This window comes from Simochromis diagramma, unplaced genomic scaffold (genome assembly GCF_900408965.1).
Source record: "Simochromis diagramma unplaced genomic scaffold, fSimDia1.1 OVJJ01000603.1, whole genome shotgun sequence".
Classification (NCBI taxonomy): domain Eukaryota; kingdom Metazoa; phylum Chordata; class Actinopteri; order Cichliformes; family Cichlidae; genus Simochromis; species Simochromis diagramma.
This window is the reverse complement of record NW_024387414.1, coordinates 3,081,290-3,098,428: the sequence shown is the minus strand read 5'-3', so window position 1 is coordinate 3,098,428 and position 17,139 is coordinate 3,081,290. Positions and strand designations below refer to the sequence as shown.

At 42.4% G+C, this 17,139-nt stretch overlaps 1 protein-coding gene across 3 annotated transcripts; it reads right to left on the bottom strand.

Moving 5' to 3' along the window:
• On the bottom strand, nt 1–15,838 carry zdhhc1 (zinc finger DHHC-type containing 1). 3 transcript variants are annotated; one of them, XM_040011317.1, is made up of 11 exons: nt 15,158–15,838; nt 13,935–14,286; nt 13,164–13,339; nt 8,517–8,618; nt 7,827–7,951; nt 6,362–6,517; nt 5,124–5,239; nt 4,925–5,013; nt 3,562–3,679; nt 3,302–3,380; nt 1–1,429 (listed from the first exon to the last, which is right to left on the bottom strand). In XM_040011317.1, exons 2-11 carry the CDS (start codon nt 14,151–14,153, stop codon nt 921–923), a joined length of 1,689 nt encoding a protein of 562 aa, XP_039867251.1. In that variant the 5' UTR covers nt 14,154–14,286; nt 15,158–15,838; the 3' UTR covers nt 1–920. The 3 variants fall into 3 exon arrangements, with proteins under 3 accessions (XP_039867251.1, XP_039867250.1, XP_039867252.1); XM_040011316.1 differs by having other exon boundaries at nt 15,198–15,838; XM_040011318.1 differs by having other exon boundaries at nt 1–1,426; nt 15,198–15,838.
• Between the last annotated feature and the right edge of the window lie 1,301 nt (nt 15,839–17,139).

Here is a 17,139-nt window from a genome sequence, read left to right as displayed (position 1 = left end):
CCAGCTTTCATTCTTTATTGTTAAATCAGCTGACAGGTGAAGCATCCTCAGCATGTCCAGCTGCACACAGACTTCAGGAGGAGTCTGAAAAAATGAAACATTTAAAGGAGCGGTTCAACATTTACTGCAAAACTTGATTCCTGTTAAGAAAGAGCCGTTCTAAGCTTTCATGTCTTTATGCTGCTTCATTCACACGTGACGGCTGAAAGAGCTACGTGGTGACATTTTCTCTGATCCCACCCCCACGCTGCACACTACCTACGCAGCAACAGCCCGTTAGCTTCCAGTTAAGAAAACTAAAGATCACCAATTCAGATGTTCGATATCTGGAATGAACTAAATGCTGAAGTGCTCCTTTAATAGGATTCAACCTGGTGTCGCAGTTTGCAGTGTAGCAGCGGGTGGAAGCTACACAACCGGCAGACGTTTAAAGCATTTGTGATTGGCTGAAAAATGACGAGTGTCAGAAAATCCAAATTACAGATTTCACATAAGATAAATAAAATAAGATGTAATTGCTGAAGCTTTGAGCTTCATTTTCTAGCTTAGTGGTACTTATCGGATTAGTTACTGATGACTTCATTGACTCATTATTGGCCTTTTTGGGGTTCAAATTTAAACTCTTAAGCACCTGGTGTCTCTGTGGCCCACAGTTACCATGGAGACCAGGTTAAGTAGCAGAGGACCGATTGACAGGAAACAGTAAAAAACAATTGGGAGGTGTCTATAAAGTCTCCACAGGAACAGACACACAAACATCCACAAACACTTCATTTACCGAGACCTAAACAGGAAGTCAGCTTTGGCTTTCAAAATTAAAGTAAATCAATAAATAGAGCAATATAAATCCTTCAGAATAAAAGTAAAATAGTTGTGCCAGTAAGTGATTGTAAAAAGATAAAGAGTAGCAGTCTGCTTTATTACTGCTCCATCCAAGAGGGAGCGCCTGAGCCCAGCGATGCCCGGGACGCTGGTCTGGACCCGGGTCTGGGCCTCAGTCCAGTCTTCCTCCTGCCCAGGCTGAGGACTTCCTCTAGGGGCTCAGTGGCCTCTCCGCTGGCCCGGCTAACGAACACTGAGGGAGGGTGCGTGGTGGCCATCTCGAACCTCAGCTCCGCCGCGTTCTTAGCGCGGGAGGAGGCGCCCTTCCTTTTAGTCCTGGGCTGTGGTGAGGGCAGAGGGAATGCCGGGACAGGCCTGTGTGAAGACGCGTCTGCTGTAGCAGCAGAGGCCGAAGAGCCCAGTTTGGCCAACGCCACCGGGATCTCCTCCAGAGACTCAGCAGAATCTGAGTGGTACTCGGCGGGAGGGGCGGCAGCCTGGACGGGGCCTGAAGTGGGGGCCAGGGGGGGCAGCGTGGCCCTCAGGGGGAATGCTGGGAAAGGAAGCCGCTGACCCAAGGACACAGTGGACACATTGCTGGGCTCTGCTAGAGAGAAAGAGACAGAGTCAGAAACAATTTACTTTCTTAGGAAAGAAAGAGGAAATTATTAATGTCATCATTTTTTAGAACATTTAAGGACATATTTCAGGCTTTCTGCCAGACATCGATGCAATTGTTTCATATTTGTAAAGGCTTTATTCTGTGCAGGAGCAGCTCTGTGATCCAGGAACAGAAAAATACACATTCCCACGCTACCTGATATCAGTCGCTCAAATTCCACAGCTCAGAGTCATTGCATGTCCTGACTGAATGCCACTTGAGACTCTGATTCTAACCTGAAGGAAAACACCTGAATGTTTTCCTGACTGGAGAGTTGGGGACCCTCGAGGTTAAGGCTGTGTGAAAGGAAGAAGATCTCGGCTATTAACGATGGTCAGAATTGCCACCAACAGCTTGCCAATCGAGCTATATTTTTAGCATATGTGCCCATTCATCCCACCCAACCATTCTCTTTAATACATTAAATTAAAATGATCACCCTATTACGAGTCATTAGGAGTCTTGCTGCTCTTGGAATGAATGCATGTTTGGGAAGCAGCTACAATGATTCATCATCCAAAATAAGGAGAGAAAACAAACATAGGGTATTTCTGTCTGTTATTCTGATTTAATACAGCGAGCAACATTTTAGCTGTCCAGCAGATAGCATCTGTTTATGGCCATCTATTCCCCCCCCCAATTTTTCCAGGTTTTTCCAGCAAATGTGAGAAGTGAAATAACCAAAACAGCAGCACCACAAATCTACACCACGTGTTTGGACTTGCTCCAACATCACTGCAGGTCTGAACAAGATGCTTGTGAACATCTATGAGAAGAGTAAAACCTTTGTTGGTGTGACTCTAAAATTAATAAATGACAGCTGGGATCCTGAGAACAGGTACATGTTTTGTTAAAGGAGTTCAAAGTTTAGACGGGAGCTACCTGAAGACTGTCTGCACTCAGTGACCCGAGGCAGGTCACATGTGCAGCTGTGCACACTGATGTTTCAGCTGCACATGTGGAAGTAAGGGAGAAAAAAAACACAGGTGGAAGGGTTCAGGTTTAGGTCAATCAGTGCTCCCACCTCAAATCTAAAAGTTTGTTTTGCTTTTTTAAGTTGTCGAGCTGCTCTTCCTCCCTGACTTAAGGTGACAGGATCTGCTGTGTGAACACGGGACGGGCAGACGGACAGAAGCTTTGAGTGTTCCTGTTTTTGAACAGTTTCAGAGGAAAATCAAATTAAATTAAGCAGCCTGGATATGACCAAACTCAAAATGTTGCAAACTGTCTTTTGATCAGTTTAGCTCTTTCATCCCAACAGCTTTTCAGTAACTTTCTTTTCTATTCTTTTTTTTAAGCCTTCACTTGTTTTCACTTTGTTTCTGTGTTTAATCAGCTGGTGCCAATAAGTTTGACCTCTCCAAACAAATTCTGTGAATGGATTTGTTCTTTAAGGTCAGATTTTGGATCTGTAATTGTAAACAATTTTCTCTTATTTTAGTTTCCAAAAACAACATTAGGAAAATATTTATTTTTGCTGATTAATCGTGTGCTATGCTAACTGAACTGACTGAAACTGCCCTCCGCTGTAAGGTCAAATGAAGCACCTTTATTTGCCCAAGGCTTTGTTTCATGACATTTGTGTCAGCCCGTTTTCTAACATCGCAGCTTCTGCTGTCAGACTTTCACTTCTGTGTGTGAACGCACCACAGGACCGCAAGGTTAACACCAGTAAATTTCAAAGAGGAGGTCGTTTAAGTGGAAAGCAGAGCAGACGCTTGCTACAGAGCAGCGGAACTTTGACGGCCTTTAGGTTCAGGTTAGAGAACACGGTGTGTTCAAAAGTGCCTTCATATGTACAGACAGGTGAGGCCGTACCGGGAGGCGGGGCTGTGGCTGGGCAGCGCTCTCTGGTCACCTCTGCTGGGACTTTACGTACCTTCTTCTTCTTTTTCTTCTGCAGAAGAATAAAAACACAAAGCAGGTTTTTAAGTGCGGTCTCCCTCACTGCTGTTTTCTCATACTCGCTTCAAATATACACAAATTTATCCAAAGTTTCTCCTGATCCGTCAGACCTCCACAGTCTGTGCAACATCACACTGAACCTGTTATCGGGTGTGTGGTTTGTGGGCTTTTACCTGTGTGTGTCGATGCGTGTGTGCCGCTATGGCTTTCATCTCTGAAGAGACAGTGGGCGGAGCTTCTTCCTCCATGACAGGACTGGACATAGTCCTCACTCTACCATTAGCAAGGAACCTGGTACACACAAACACACACACAATGCATGATTATCTGATTGCGTACTACAGACTGTACTAGTGCATCTAAAAAAAAAAAGTACCTGGATACTGTGCAAATCGTAGGAAATATTCTAATAATTTGAGACACTGGATTTGATGAGCTATAAGCCATAATCATCAACAGCAAAAGGGCTTAAATATTTCACTTTACCTTTAATGACTATAGAATAGAAACACATACACAAAGTTCTGTGAACACTAGAGATCACCCCTTAATACAGAGACCTCCTTCTCCACCAGCACAGTGCTGGTGCCCGATCTAGAGCCAGTTCCTCAGATTTCCACCAAATAAATAAATAAATAAATAAATAAATAAATAAATAAAGGCCTGGTGCTGATGTTAAAAAGCTGACACCAGCTTGGTACAACAAAGCTGTGGAGCACAAAGTTGGAACCAATAACACGGAGCTAGATCTGCATTGGCACCATGCTGGTGTAAAAGAGGTAATAATGTCAATAAAAAGTAGCAGACTCGTCTCCTTCACTGGGAGAAACCTCAGGTAAAGAAGACACATGCTCAGAAAAAAGAAAAAAGGTTATTACAGCTGTGGTGGAGAGGCATGTGGCTCAGGGTCAGCACTCCAGCGTCTCACCGTCGACCAATGAACCCTGTCAGTGCAGGTAAATAATCTACCTGTCGGTCGCTCACAGATCATACTAACGCTGTGCTTCTGTAATGACCCGACACACTGGAACTAGAACAATTTAACTGGACAACGACAGATTCTACGTGTGATTAAGTATCTAAACTAGTTTCCCTGTTTGTCAGTGTTTTATTTTGTGCCCTCCACGTTGTTCTCTGACTGTTCCTGCTCCAATATAAAAAAGGTTTCCTACGTCTCAGTTAGACAGGATTCAGAGCAAGTGTTAAAGTGAGTGGGATTATTTATCAAGCCTTTCTGTCACACACACACACACACACACACAAAAAGCCTCCTCCCTTTAGCTCACACACACAATCCACACTTTGTTTGCTTCCTGAAAGTTGAAGCCAAAGAATTTCATGTTGCACTTTGTTTTCTGCAAAGAAAACCGTGTCCATGGCGACGAGGTCCGGCCTCCTCGTGTGGTGAAATAACTGTTGCCAGCTGTTTACTGAGACGTGTCGGGACCCGGTCAGTTCATCTCAGCCAATCACACGCGCCGGCTTTAAGTAGGACCCGGCCATCTGAACCAGAACAGGAGGAGCTGAGAGACTTACTCTGCCTCTCCTCGCACGGCCACAGCAGTAGGTTCCTGCACGTCCAGCTGAGGGTTGGTGTAACCCAGAGTCCCTGAGTAGTTCACATCCTGATGAGGGGACAGCAGAGGACAAAGACTCAGAGCCTGAACTCAACCCCACCCAAACCAGACTCTTTCCCCCTTTATTAACAGAGCTTATTCGCCTGCCAGTCAGTCACCTTGAGGACTGAAGGAGCTGCCGTCTCTTTCACAGATCCCGGTTTCCTCAAGTCTCTGTTGTCCACACGGTGGCGCTGCCTCACTATGTACTCGTACGTACTGAGCCTGTTCCACACTGAAACACACATACGTAAACATACATTTCCCCAGACCCTTGAACCCCGACATGGCCTTTAAAGGTCTGTCTTTGTGAAGAGAAAGAGGAAGTGGACTCAATGTCCTCAGAGGACCAGTTAAAAACACACACATAACACAAAACACACACCCACAGGATTTGTTCTGAAACACTGACGGGGTCTTGCAGCATTACCATGAGGTCAGAAACAAAGATTTAATAACCTCTGTGAGAGCGTAGACAGCACGAGGAAGGAAAAGCTCTTTATAGCTCCTTCATGCTGCTAAATAAACAAATAAATATCCAAACGTATGATATGCTGGCAGCATCACCTGAATGTGAGTGAAGTTATTAAAGAGAATATTTTTTTAACTGAGTTTTCTCTCTTGGTTTTATCGAGCTGCAGACGAGTGATGTGTCTGACTCAGACTGCTGAAGCCTCATATTGCTTTTAAATAAATGAACTCTGCAATAAATCTTTACAAAGAAGGCAGACTGTGGATTTTATGCTCAATTCCCACTGAGCAGCACATCAGGTCCAATCTGAAGAAAAGGAATTATTAAAGCAATAAAAATGCTGATGGCCCCCAGTGCTACCCCTCAAAACCTTTATAAAATGCTCACGTGAATATCTGATTGTTTACAAAATAAAAATAGTAGTAAAACTGATGCAAACTCACAGTTTTGTGGATTGTTATCTCTTTATAAAACCTAAAGACAACAAGTGGATTCTGAAACAGGAAAACCTATTAGTTACTTTGAAAGAAAATGCTGTTTTGAAGAGACCTTTTTTTGCCCCACTGTCATAAATACAGAAGCCATTCTACAGACTAACGTGACGTGTTGCCTGTGAACTGCACTGCCTGCATTTCATAAGCATGCTGTACCTGCAGCAGATCACCACAGAAACTTAAATCTGTGATGTACTAAAATCGGTATGTTATAGAATATGTCTGAGGCTGAGCTTCACTGGGATCATTTTTACATACGTTTTGAATTTTGAAAATATTTATTATGAACATCAGACATTACAACATTAACTGCTGGGCAGAAAATAAAGAAAAGCTTCCTCTTGTCAAAGATTTGACACGTGGACAGACAGGCAGGTGTGTTATTTCTTACTCAGGTAGATGTGGAAACAAAGCAAGTGGCAGAGCAACACGCAGGACAGAAGACCCAGAGCGATTGTGATGGCAGCCAGGACGGGAATCACCGGTGCAGCTGACCGGAGAGGCGCGACGGGCAGGAAGACGAACCACACACCTGTCTCATTCCTCACTGCGGGACACAAGAAGAGCCAACTGTGAAAACAGCATTTCTTCATTTAATGGCTGAATAACCAAACCCCAATATATCAGGAAACTCCAAGCACATCAGGTATAACTTTGAGTTTTTTTAGCTTCAAAAGTTGTTGTCGTTGTATCTGTGAGCTGGCTGGGAGCGTCAGAATGATCTTTCTAATATTCCTCCTTTTTTAGTTTAACAAAATTTCAGGTTCACGATGAAACATAATAAAAAGTCATTTATAGAGAGACAACAGTGACCTTTTGAACAGCAAAAATCACCCTAAACTCACTGAAACAACTATAAGCTGTCGACAAACTAAATAATCTTCCTCACATGAAAACACGAGACTGAAGGACAAAGACATCAGTCATCTCACTCTCCTGATCTTCCTCCCTCTGCTGTGGATGTGGACTCTCCGCCTGCAGATAACACTGAGAGGAGGGGGCATGCTTTCTCATCCTGCAGCTAAGACTGCACACAGTTCAGCTCAGTTTGCAGGTTACTCCATTCACTGTGAAGCTGCTATATTCAGAGTATCACTCACCTGTGCTTCTTGACAAAGGAATGGGCATGGTCAGCAACAACACTCAGGTAGGCTGTGGGGTTTAACTGATCCTGAGCTGGTACTAAGGGGCCCAAAGTGTGCCAAGATAATATCCCCCACACCATAATACCACCAACTTCCCGAAACGTTGATATGAGGCAGGATGACGCCGTGCTTTTCACTCCACATTCTGACGCTACCATCTGAGACTCATCAGACCAGGCAAAAGTTTTCCAATCTTCTCTGGTCTAATTCTGTTCAGCCTGCAGGAGCCTCAGTTTCTCTTGAACAGTGGCACCCAGTGTGGCATTCTGCTGCTGTAGCCCATCTACTTGAAAGTTTGACATGTTGTGCATTCAGACATGTTCTTTTGCATACCTTGGTTGTTACAAGTGATTTTCTGCGTTACTGTGACCCTCCTATCCGCTTAAAGCAGCCAGGCCATTCTCCTCTCACCTCTGGTATTTTCCCCTTGAGAGCTGCTGCTCACTGAATACTTTCTCTTCTCTTCTCTCTTTCTCAACCCATCTCTGTAAACCCACAGATGGTTTGTGTAGGAAACAAACTACTCAGACCAGCCCACCTGACACAAACAACCATGCTGCATTCAGTCACTTTAATCACCTTTCTTTCCCATTGTGATCCTCAGCTTCAGCTTCTTGATTTCTGAACACCCTAACTGAGATTTCTTTAAAAAATTTTTAATAAACACTATAGACTCACAGCTTTTTTACAAGGTCAGAGGTCAAATCTTACCCAGAAAGTGTTTGTCGGTGCGGAGTTTAGTGGGGTCCAGAAAGAACTCGATGAAGACGTAGGAGGCAACAACAAGAATGAGACAAACTCCCAAAAGAGCTGAGATCACACTGTGGAGGAACAACCTGCAGGACACACAGCACTGCTCAGCACACACGCCTAATGGGCATGAATGTACAAAATATATATTTCAAAAACATTGATTAAAATATTTAAAATACATAACATTTGCTATCTTTGCACTCCATGTCTATGTTGCTCCAGTATTTTAGAAGAGACTTTTGGAAATGCTTCTAACTCGGTTTTCAGTTAATGACACTTTCATCATTACAGGCACAGAATTATAAAAACAATGACAGACACCGACTCCTCACTGAGTCACATCAGACACGACGCATCCTCCTCTGATTCATCACTCCCATCATATGGCAGCTGCCTCGTCCTGTTAGTTTGTCTGTGTTGCTGTCGTGACTTTCCTGTTTTAAAGACTTTTAATGTTGGAAAGACTCAGGTGTGCACGTACAGGTGCAACAGAATCTCCTTTTCTTAAAGGAGATTCAGTGCTTTGCACAGAGCTGTATAACAGCCTCACTTCCCTGTCAGAGACAGCTGTCTTACTGGGAGTGAACCAGTGTCAGGTGACAGCATCCTTCATTGTTTGACTCCACAGAAAAATAAACCAGTACTCACTTATAGTTCCTGCTGCCCACACAGTTGTTGAGCCACCGGCAGTGATGGTCGAAGTTCGCCACACACTTGTTACAGGCGCTACAATGTTTCGACTTCGGTCCCCTGAAACAACCACATACATATATCTGTGTTTACAACGAAGTGCAGCCTAGTACTAGCACTACTATACAGAATGTACAGCACGCATTGTGATACAAATCTAACTGAAACACATTCACGTTTGATGACTTTACTGCTTTGGTAAAACAGTACCAGTCAAGTTTGTTTTAATGTGTGTGGATGTTTAATGTGTGAATGAGAACTTTTTACTTCCAACACAATTCAGGTTCTTAATACACAAAATGGTACATAACTGTTATTTAAACAGCCAATCCCACAGTTCACATCCTGGCGTTGTAAATAGGCCGTATATGTAAATAAAACTGAGGAATAATGAGGTCAGTGCACATGAGATAAAAGTCTTTTTCCTACTTGTGTGAGAAGCCCCGCCCACCAGCTGCACAAACTTCTGAGGGGCAACCAATCAGAAGAAAAATAGAAAACTGAAAAGAGCTAAAAAAAAAAAAAAAAAAGCTCAAAAAGCTCGTTTCAGACAGGGGATGAACTGCAAAGATAAATAACATCATTTTTAACTGGGAGTCATGCAAAGCTACTCATGGAGCAGCACAACAAGCATAATAAACCTCCTTTAAAATTAGTTTTCAGATTCTGAGTCAATGTGTAGCTCCTTCTCTGCAGCAGATCCAGAGGATTGTGGGTATTCATATCCGGTCCCAATGGGAGTGCTGCGCAAAACAATGTCAGATCAGATCCAGGTCTGAGAGGGAGTTTACGGTCTGTAAGAGCCCCTGTGACCCAGTTCTCTGAGGCCTCCTGAGACCAGCCCACTGACCCATATATTTTTTTCCTCAGAGGTTGTCACTGCAGTTCAGCTCAGCTCATCACCTCCTGGCCTCAATGAGCAGCTCTATTATTTACTCAGGAACTGAGCTGCATTCAGCTGCTGAGGACTATGCAACACTGCAATTAATGAAGCCAGTAAAATATTTAAATGGAGACTTAAAATCAGCAGAATTCAGTGGTGAAGAGCTCCTGTCTGCAGTGCAGATGTACAGACAACTGGAAGCAAGTCCCAAACTGTTGTTTCTCTGAAGGTCAGTTCTGATTCATATCAAAGATGAAAATCAGCTCACGCTAAACCGAAACATGTGCACCTCATTTGTGTGAGCATACTGTGAAACAGCTAATTCCTCTCGGCATTTCTTACATCTAAACACGCAGAGTCTGGAGGGTCACCAGACTGCCTGAACTGTTTCTTTAGATCAACAGTCTGAAAAAAAATCAAATGTTTTTACAGTGAATCTAATTCAGATTCAAATTCTAAGTAACAGAAATATTGTTTGATTTAAGTGTGCGCAATAGGGCCGGGTATCGTCACCGATTTCTAGAATCGATTCGATTCTGATTGACAAGGTTCGATTCGATCCACGATTTCGATTCAAATCAGGGAAATTTTGCCTCAAACAGTCAGAAATATTATAATTCTGATTATTTATCAGTACTGACACTTCTGAGACTTCATCAGAGGTGTGAGCATCACAGCAGATGTCTTTGTGTCAAAGTAACTGAGGATAAAACAAAAAACATGAAGGAGATTTTCCTGGCCTGGCTTTTTATAGCAGATAACCTTAAAAATATTCTGCAGTAGAACATTTTGAAAAGTTTACATTTCTTCGGAATTGAACAGCAGAAATGAGTTTTTCTTTCAGAGGTCTTTTTAAAAAAAAAACAGTGGCCGACAGCGCTGTGCACAACGGTAAACTGGTGGGTAATAAGCAAGCGAATAATGCAGAAAATTGTGATTTTTAGATGGGAAACTGTTCTTAAAGTACACTGAGAGAGAGAGAAAGAGCTGTGCAGGAAGTGTGAATTTATTGTGGTGGAAGCAAAACAGCAAAAGTAAGACAGAATTCATGACGATGCTTATCTGAAGCGTAATGTGAAGCTTAGTTTGGATCTTCTTTTGCTGCTGGTTCAGTCAGTTTTGGTTGGAGAGAGATGAAACCTGCAGCATCAGAATCTAGCGCCAAAAAAAAAAAAAAAAAAAAGTAAACACAACGCGCGGACCTGACGCATCAGAATGTGTGAGGTGACAGTTTTCAGCCCCGACGATGTGTCCGACCGCGTACGTGCCGTCTGGTGAGAAAGCCCACAGCTCACTGATTCTGATGCATCGGGTCCACGCTTTGTGTTTACGTCTTTTTGCAGAATCCGTTTACCTGCTCTCATTTACTGTTTTAGCTGTTTGGTGGTTGCTGAAATAGTTTTGTGAGGTTTAACCTACATTTATATTTAAAACTAGATTCAGGATTTTAATGAATCGATATCGCTTTATTCAAGCTAAAATCGATTTTCATCGGAAAATCGATTATTGAAACCCACCCCTAGTGCACAACATAAAATGTCCTGAACATCACACTGACTTTATGCAAGCAGCCTGGCAGGTTAAAGACCATATGAGCTCTGATCTAACTGAGATGGACACTTGCAATATGTTAGGTAACATCTCAAAAGGTTCATGACTGCAGAGCATGCTTTAAAAAGGTTACAAGGAGCGGTGGACTGGAGGGAAGGAACCATCATGGGTTTAAAATTAAATTTAACATGACACATTTTCAGTTCTTTCAGCTGAAGCTTTATGACTTCGACTTCAGATCAGTGACACTTTGTGGCATTAATAAATAAATGCAAAGTATGTGGCTGTAAATTAAATAAATCCACGACACCTTCACTTTAGTTATGGAACAAATCTTTTCTGTGCATGCAGAGAGACCCCTGATAAACAAACATGCTGTAAAAAAATACTTAAAAACACCGGAGTCTGATTGGACAGTGCAAATCCAGACCATGTGACAAGCAGCTCAGAAGATGAAGCAAGCTTCAGTTCATGTTCATGTTGCTACCAACAACACCAAAGCTGCTAACAGCTGACAAGCAGTTTGTGTCTGCATGTGTGTGTTTGTGCAACCTGCAGAGACTGTCCTCCTGTGAGAGACACCCAGCAGGGACATGCCAATAAAAACTCCAACAGCAGCTCAAGTAAACATACCTCCGTGACCTATTTGCAATGTTAGCTTGATAGGAAGCAAAAGGACAATTTGGGCTACAAAATCTCAGCTACTAACAGCCAATGGGGAAACTTGATCAGAAAGAGTTTCAGCCAGTGTTAGCACCATCTGCTGGCAGCAATCCACAGTGTGGTAGTTTTGATTAACCAGATCATTCAGGGTTAATGAGAGAAAATATAAAACAGATGGGGTTCCTTTTGTTTGTTTTGTTTTTTTGGAGACCTTAGACGAAACCTGATTTCATCTAAAGGTATCAGCCAACACCAAGGCATCAACTGAAATAGCTGCCTGGGCCATATTGCTGCACACGAAGGGGTATAAAGGCCTTTTAGGCTAAAATGCAACAACTGTGCCTGCATCTCTTGGAAGAGTTACAACACAAATGAGTATCCGTCTGCAGCTGTCTGGGTCCAATAGGGTGTGCCATACTGAATCACCCCTAATAACATCGGTTTAAATTTTGAAGTTAGATAAAAGTGTCATATCATGATATCATAGCCACGTGTTTATTTTTCCTAGAGCACAACGAGATGAGCCCAGGGATCTCTGAGAGCGAGAGCCACGTGTCAGCATCCACTTACAATTCAGTGCTCACCTCAACCTCCAACAAAGCACAGTACTACTAGAAAAATAAGCAAGAAAACTGCTCCTGCTGGAGATGGACAACTGTGGCAAATATGTTTCACCAGAGATATACCTCCAAATTGAACCAGCCAACAGCTGGTGACGTGTGACCCAAAAGTAAACAAATGGCTCAGCGACCATCTCTTTTAAAACTACTGCACTATAATGCTGCTGCTGCACCTTGTAGCAATAGATTCACCCATTGCATTAGGTGGTCACAGTAACTCACTGAAAAATATTTTTCATTAGGCCAGCATAAAAACATGCAACTGCCTGCAAGCGATTACAGATCATTTAATTTTTTTTGTCTGTATCCTCATAAATATAATTTATATCATGAATATAATTTTTGCAAATTCCCTTAAAAAAAACATGATAGAATTTGGAAGCTATATCCTTACCAAACCCTAGTGTCCACTTCAGAAACAATATAATCACTATAATTAATACATTAGAATCATACAAACAACACATTTTATATAAAAAGTGAAAATCACTTGTTTTACATTTCAATAAACAAGAAGAAAATAATGTGTATTGCTCTAAAAGGTAAATTGCTCAACAGCAAGTGTAATTACAAAATTTAAAGATGATCTGTACACATCCCTATTTTTAAAAAAATATTCCACAGCACGCTGAGACTCACCCTGAGATTAGTGCATCGAACTAACCCGACAGCATCCCATCTGAAGAGGCTGTGAGCTTTCAAATTTATCACCGCTGCTGCTGACTCATCAACAAAACTCAACAATGACCATAAAACAGCTAAATGTTAAAATACAAGCTTAGAGAGCACTTGAGAGTTTTTATCATTGGGATGAAGGTATCCGGCAGTTTCGGGAACGATAACGTGATGCAGCATACATGCGTTGAAAAGCCTCCGTTTGTTACTCACACTTCGACCTGGCACAGGTAGCAGTGGCAGTTCTCGATGACGTGCGCGTGTTTGGAGCGGTCGAACACAGGGACCGGGCCTCGGACGCTCTTCGCTCTGACATTGTAGTCGGCTGGATCGATGGACACGGCCATGACGTGGACGAACAGGTGACACACAAACATGATGCCCGTACACTGACACAGAGATCAGGAATCAAACACAGACACGCCGGAGCAACACTGTAACACCTCACCTAAAGAAAAGACCTGAAATCACTGTCTGTCCCCTCAGTAACAATAACTCAATGCTATCAGACAATGTGGAAATTACATTTTGAATAGGGGTCATTTTTCATATTTTCATAGGCATCAGACACTACCAAAAACAGCTCCCTAACACTGCCAGACTTTACACTGGCTGTGCTAAATAAACCAGCAGACAGAATGAATAAATTATAGATTGTCGACTGTACAACCAAAGTATCTGGGACACAAATTTGAGAACTCACCTGAATTACGATCCAGTTAAAATAATAAAAACTGGAATTTTTAGGAGACAAAAACGCGAAATATTTAGATAAAAGCTGTAATAATTTGAAGAAAAGCATCGTCAGCTTTTGAAAGACAATTTGCTCTATTCTTTGACTAAACTAACACTATATTTTGAGGAAAACCTCACTTTTTTTTCCATAGAAAAAAATGCTACTGGTGCAGAAAGTTCACGTGTGTTTATCTGTACACCTCGCTACCAGTGGTGCGGTGGTGGTCTGTCCACGCAGTGGAAGGATACGATGTAGCCCGCAGGGATCCAATGTGCAGGCAGCAGGGGGACGAATATGCCGAACCCGGTGACGGCAAAGTAGATGTAGAGCAGCCAGGCGAGCAGCTGAAAGGGGTGCGGAGGCCAGCTCCAACCGTTGGTCCGAGAGCAGAGCAGCACGTCAGCTCGCCGTGGGCCGTCCTCACCGACCGGCGCCGTCCGGTTCGGGTTCCTACAGCACACGTCCATCCCGAACGCGCATCCAGCATCAAAGAGCTGCCGTTTGTTGTCAGGCACAGAGCGTGGTCTCCATCACATGAGCGAGAGAGTAACCGCAGGCTGAAGCTGCATAAAGAGCCGCTTCATGATCAATGAGTTTGAGCTGCAAAGGAAACAGAGAGAGAGAACAGAGGCTCTGATTCAAACAACAACACACAGACCAACAACAGCTCTGCAGCATCACAACAGTGTGTCCCACTGTACAACACACAGCTGCAAACAGCAGTGATCTGAGACCATCAGCCCAATTAGCCACAATCAGTTTTCCACAAACCCTCAGCTTCCACCTTTCTGTAATCTGAACATCTGGGGTGAGGTGGAGTCTCTGAAGTCTTAATAAAACAATTACACCCTTTCCCTAAATTATTCATATCATCAAATAAGTTACATTTGTTATTTGAGTTATGAGTTGTTGGGTTTTTTTTATCCAGGGTCCATTTTCTGATTATTGTCATGATCAGTTCATCTGCTGGTTAATTTCTTTATCAGTTTGTCTTTGACAAAAGTCTGCATACAGCTTGGATTTGTCCAAGCAGGCTGAGATAGTAAACAGATTATTAAACAGCAGAGGTCTTTAATTGAATATCAGAAAAGATGCAGTTAATTTTCATAATCCAATCACCTCAGCTGTAAGTTTTCCAGCTCCTGTTTTTCCTGTCTCTGTTCAACTAATCCATCATCTGAGTAATGATGGTTTCACAGACTGTTATTTTACTGGCTTATACCTGAATTTATCAAAGTGTAATCAGGGGGAAATTGTTTATGTGTTTGATTCTACATGCATGATTTTTTTTTCAAACGTTCCTGCTGAGCAGCTGGAACCAGACAACACTGCCTTCTACATGCTGCAGCTGAGGAGCAGTTCATTCATTAAGTAACCGAGTGAATGATGCAAAAAAAAAAAAAAATGAAGTATTAATGAAGTCCTCACAACAGCATCACAAAATTTATCGACAATTTTTTTTTGGCTTCACCTCACCACCGGACCTCCTGCTGTACGAGAGGGCAGCCCACCTGGTTAACCGGTACCCGAGCCTCATCTCATCCCGGAGCCCGGGCCTGAGCAGCGGCGTGAAGCTTTGCCGTCCCCCTTGTCCCAGGGGAAGGGGGCTGCTCTTGGGGTAAACCACAGAGATCCACAGATCTGGGCCACACCGTCCCAGTACTCCAGCTGTTAACTCACATCCATCCCGGTCGGCAGCCGCAGTCCTCGTTTTATCCCTGGACCCGAGCTCATCCACTGTCGAGCGGCCTCGCCGAGACCGGTGCTCAGGGAGAAACTGTGATTGGTATACAATTCTGATTAGCTCGCCAGATAGCGTGCTAAGCTGCTAACGAGACGCGACTAGCGGGACACCGCTGCTGCCATGCTTGCTCTCACTCCGGCAGACGGAGGGGGGAGGGTAACCGCAAATCAACCGCAGAGCGTAACGTTTAATATTTAAGGTGAACGACTGTTTTAAAAATTTAAGATCGCTGTGGATCCCATTAGCCTGCTAGCATGATACCCGTTAGCCTATCTGCTGCTGCCTTCCACCGTCTCCTAGCGTCTTCCAGCCTCGTAAACCGTTTCCCTGGTAACGCCGTAGGTCCACACCTATTGGTAACTGGAGCTGACCCCGCCTACTATATGAATGTAAAAACCGAGCTCTGGGAACTGATAGTTGTGTTAGTGACGTGCATCCAGCAGAGGGCGGCACATCCACGACCAACAGAACGCCGCTATGTATTTATTTATGTTGATATTTGTATATGTGAACTAGAACCATTCTCTTCAGGCGTTTACAATTTTCGTTATTATTAGCATTATTATTATTATCCACTGTTATCTCGTTAAAGTTTTCGATTTTTAATATGATTATTAATTATTAATACTTTATTTTTGTCATTTTACCACCCATGTTATATTTGATGTTTCACTTAGTTTTGTTTATTTTTTCATTCGTCTAAAAAACCATTTGCTGTAACCTCAGTTTTGTCAGTGGTTGGTAAAGGGGTGCTGTTTTTTTTAGTATAAACTTAATCAGGCTCAGTTTTTGGTCGTTTTTTGAAAAGTTTCTCATTATAAGCTGATCAGATAAATGCTGAGAAGTATTGCAAGCTAAAAAGTGTTTATATATTTTAATGCTGTATTTTTATGTGCAAATACAGCATATAAAAAGTAAGATGTAAGGTCTTTAATCTCATACATTCACATTTATATTTTTGATGCAACACTAAATTGTTACTTTAAGATCAAAGCAATTAATTTAAAAAAGATTACAACACGGATTCACTACATACAAAAGTACAAAAAAAGTGCAGCTAATCCAATTGAAGCTGCCTTACATACCTTCTACCTCCTACACAGTTTTTTCATGGCTCTTGTGAACTCTGGTAATATTTCACTTGTTGGCATGGAGCGTAGCGCATTTACAATAGTCGACTTGAACAGACACATCTGGAATGTAGCTGTTTTATGCAAATTCTGTCCTTTTCTTTTGCATTCTTCACTCTTTGAGCAGAAAGAAAAAAGCGTGAAGTTTGTTGAACAGCTTGTGACATGCACATATACAAGTTTACTGTGAATATTCAAAAGAATACAGTACAACTGACATAAATGGACATTTAAAAATTACCCAATGTATTTATTATCTCTATATGAGTAATTCAAATGTAATCCTCAAAAGGGAGTAGGAAGAAGTAAAGACTTTTACGGTTATATGAAGTCTATCTATCTATCTATCTATCTATCTATCTATCTATCTATCTATCTATCTATCTATCTATCTATCTATCTATCTATCTATCTATCTATTATTTGACCTGTTGTTTTTTCACAAAATGAAATTCTTACTGGTTCATGTAACTTTATGAATGAAGTAACCCCGAGGAGCTCAGCCGTGATATCTGGCATCCTGTAGACATGACCTAACCCAGATACTATACTGGAACAATGCACATGAACAAGTACAGT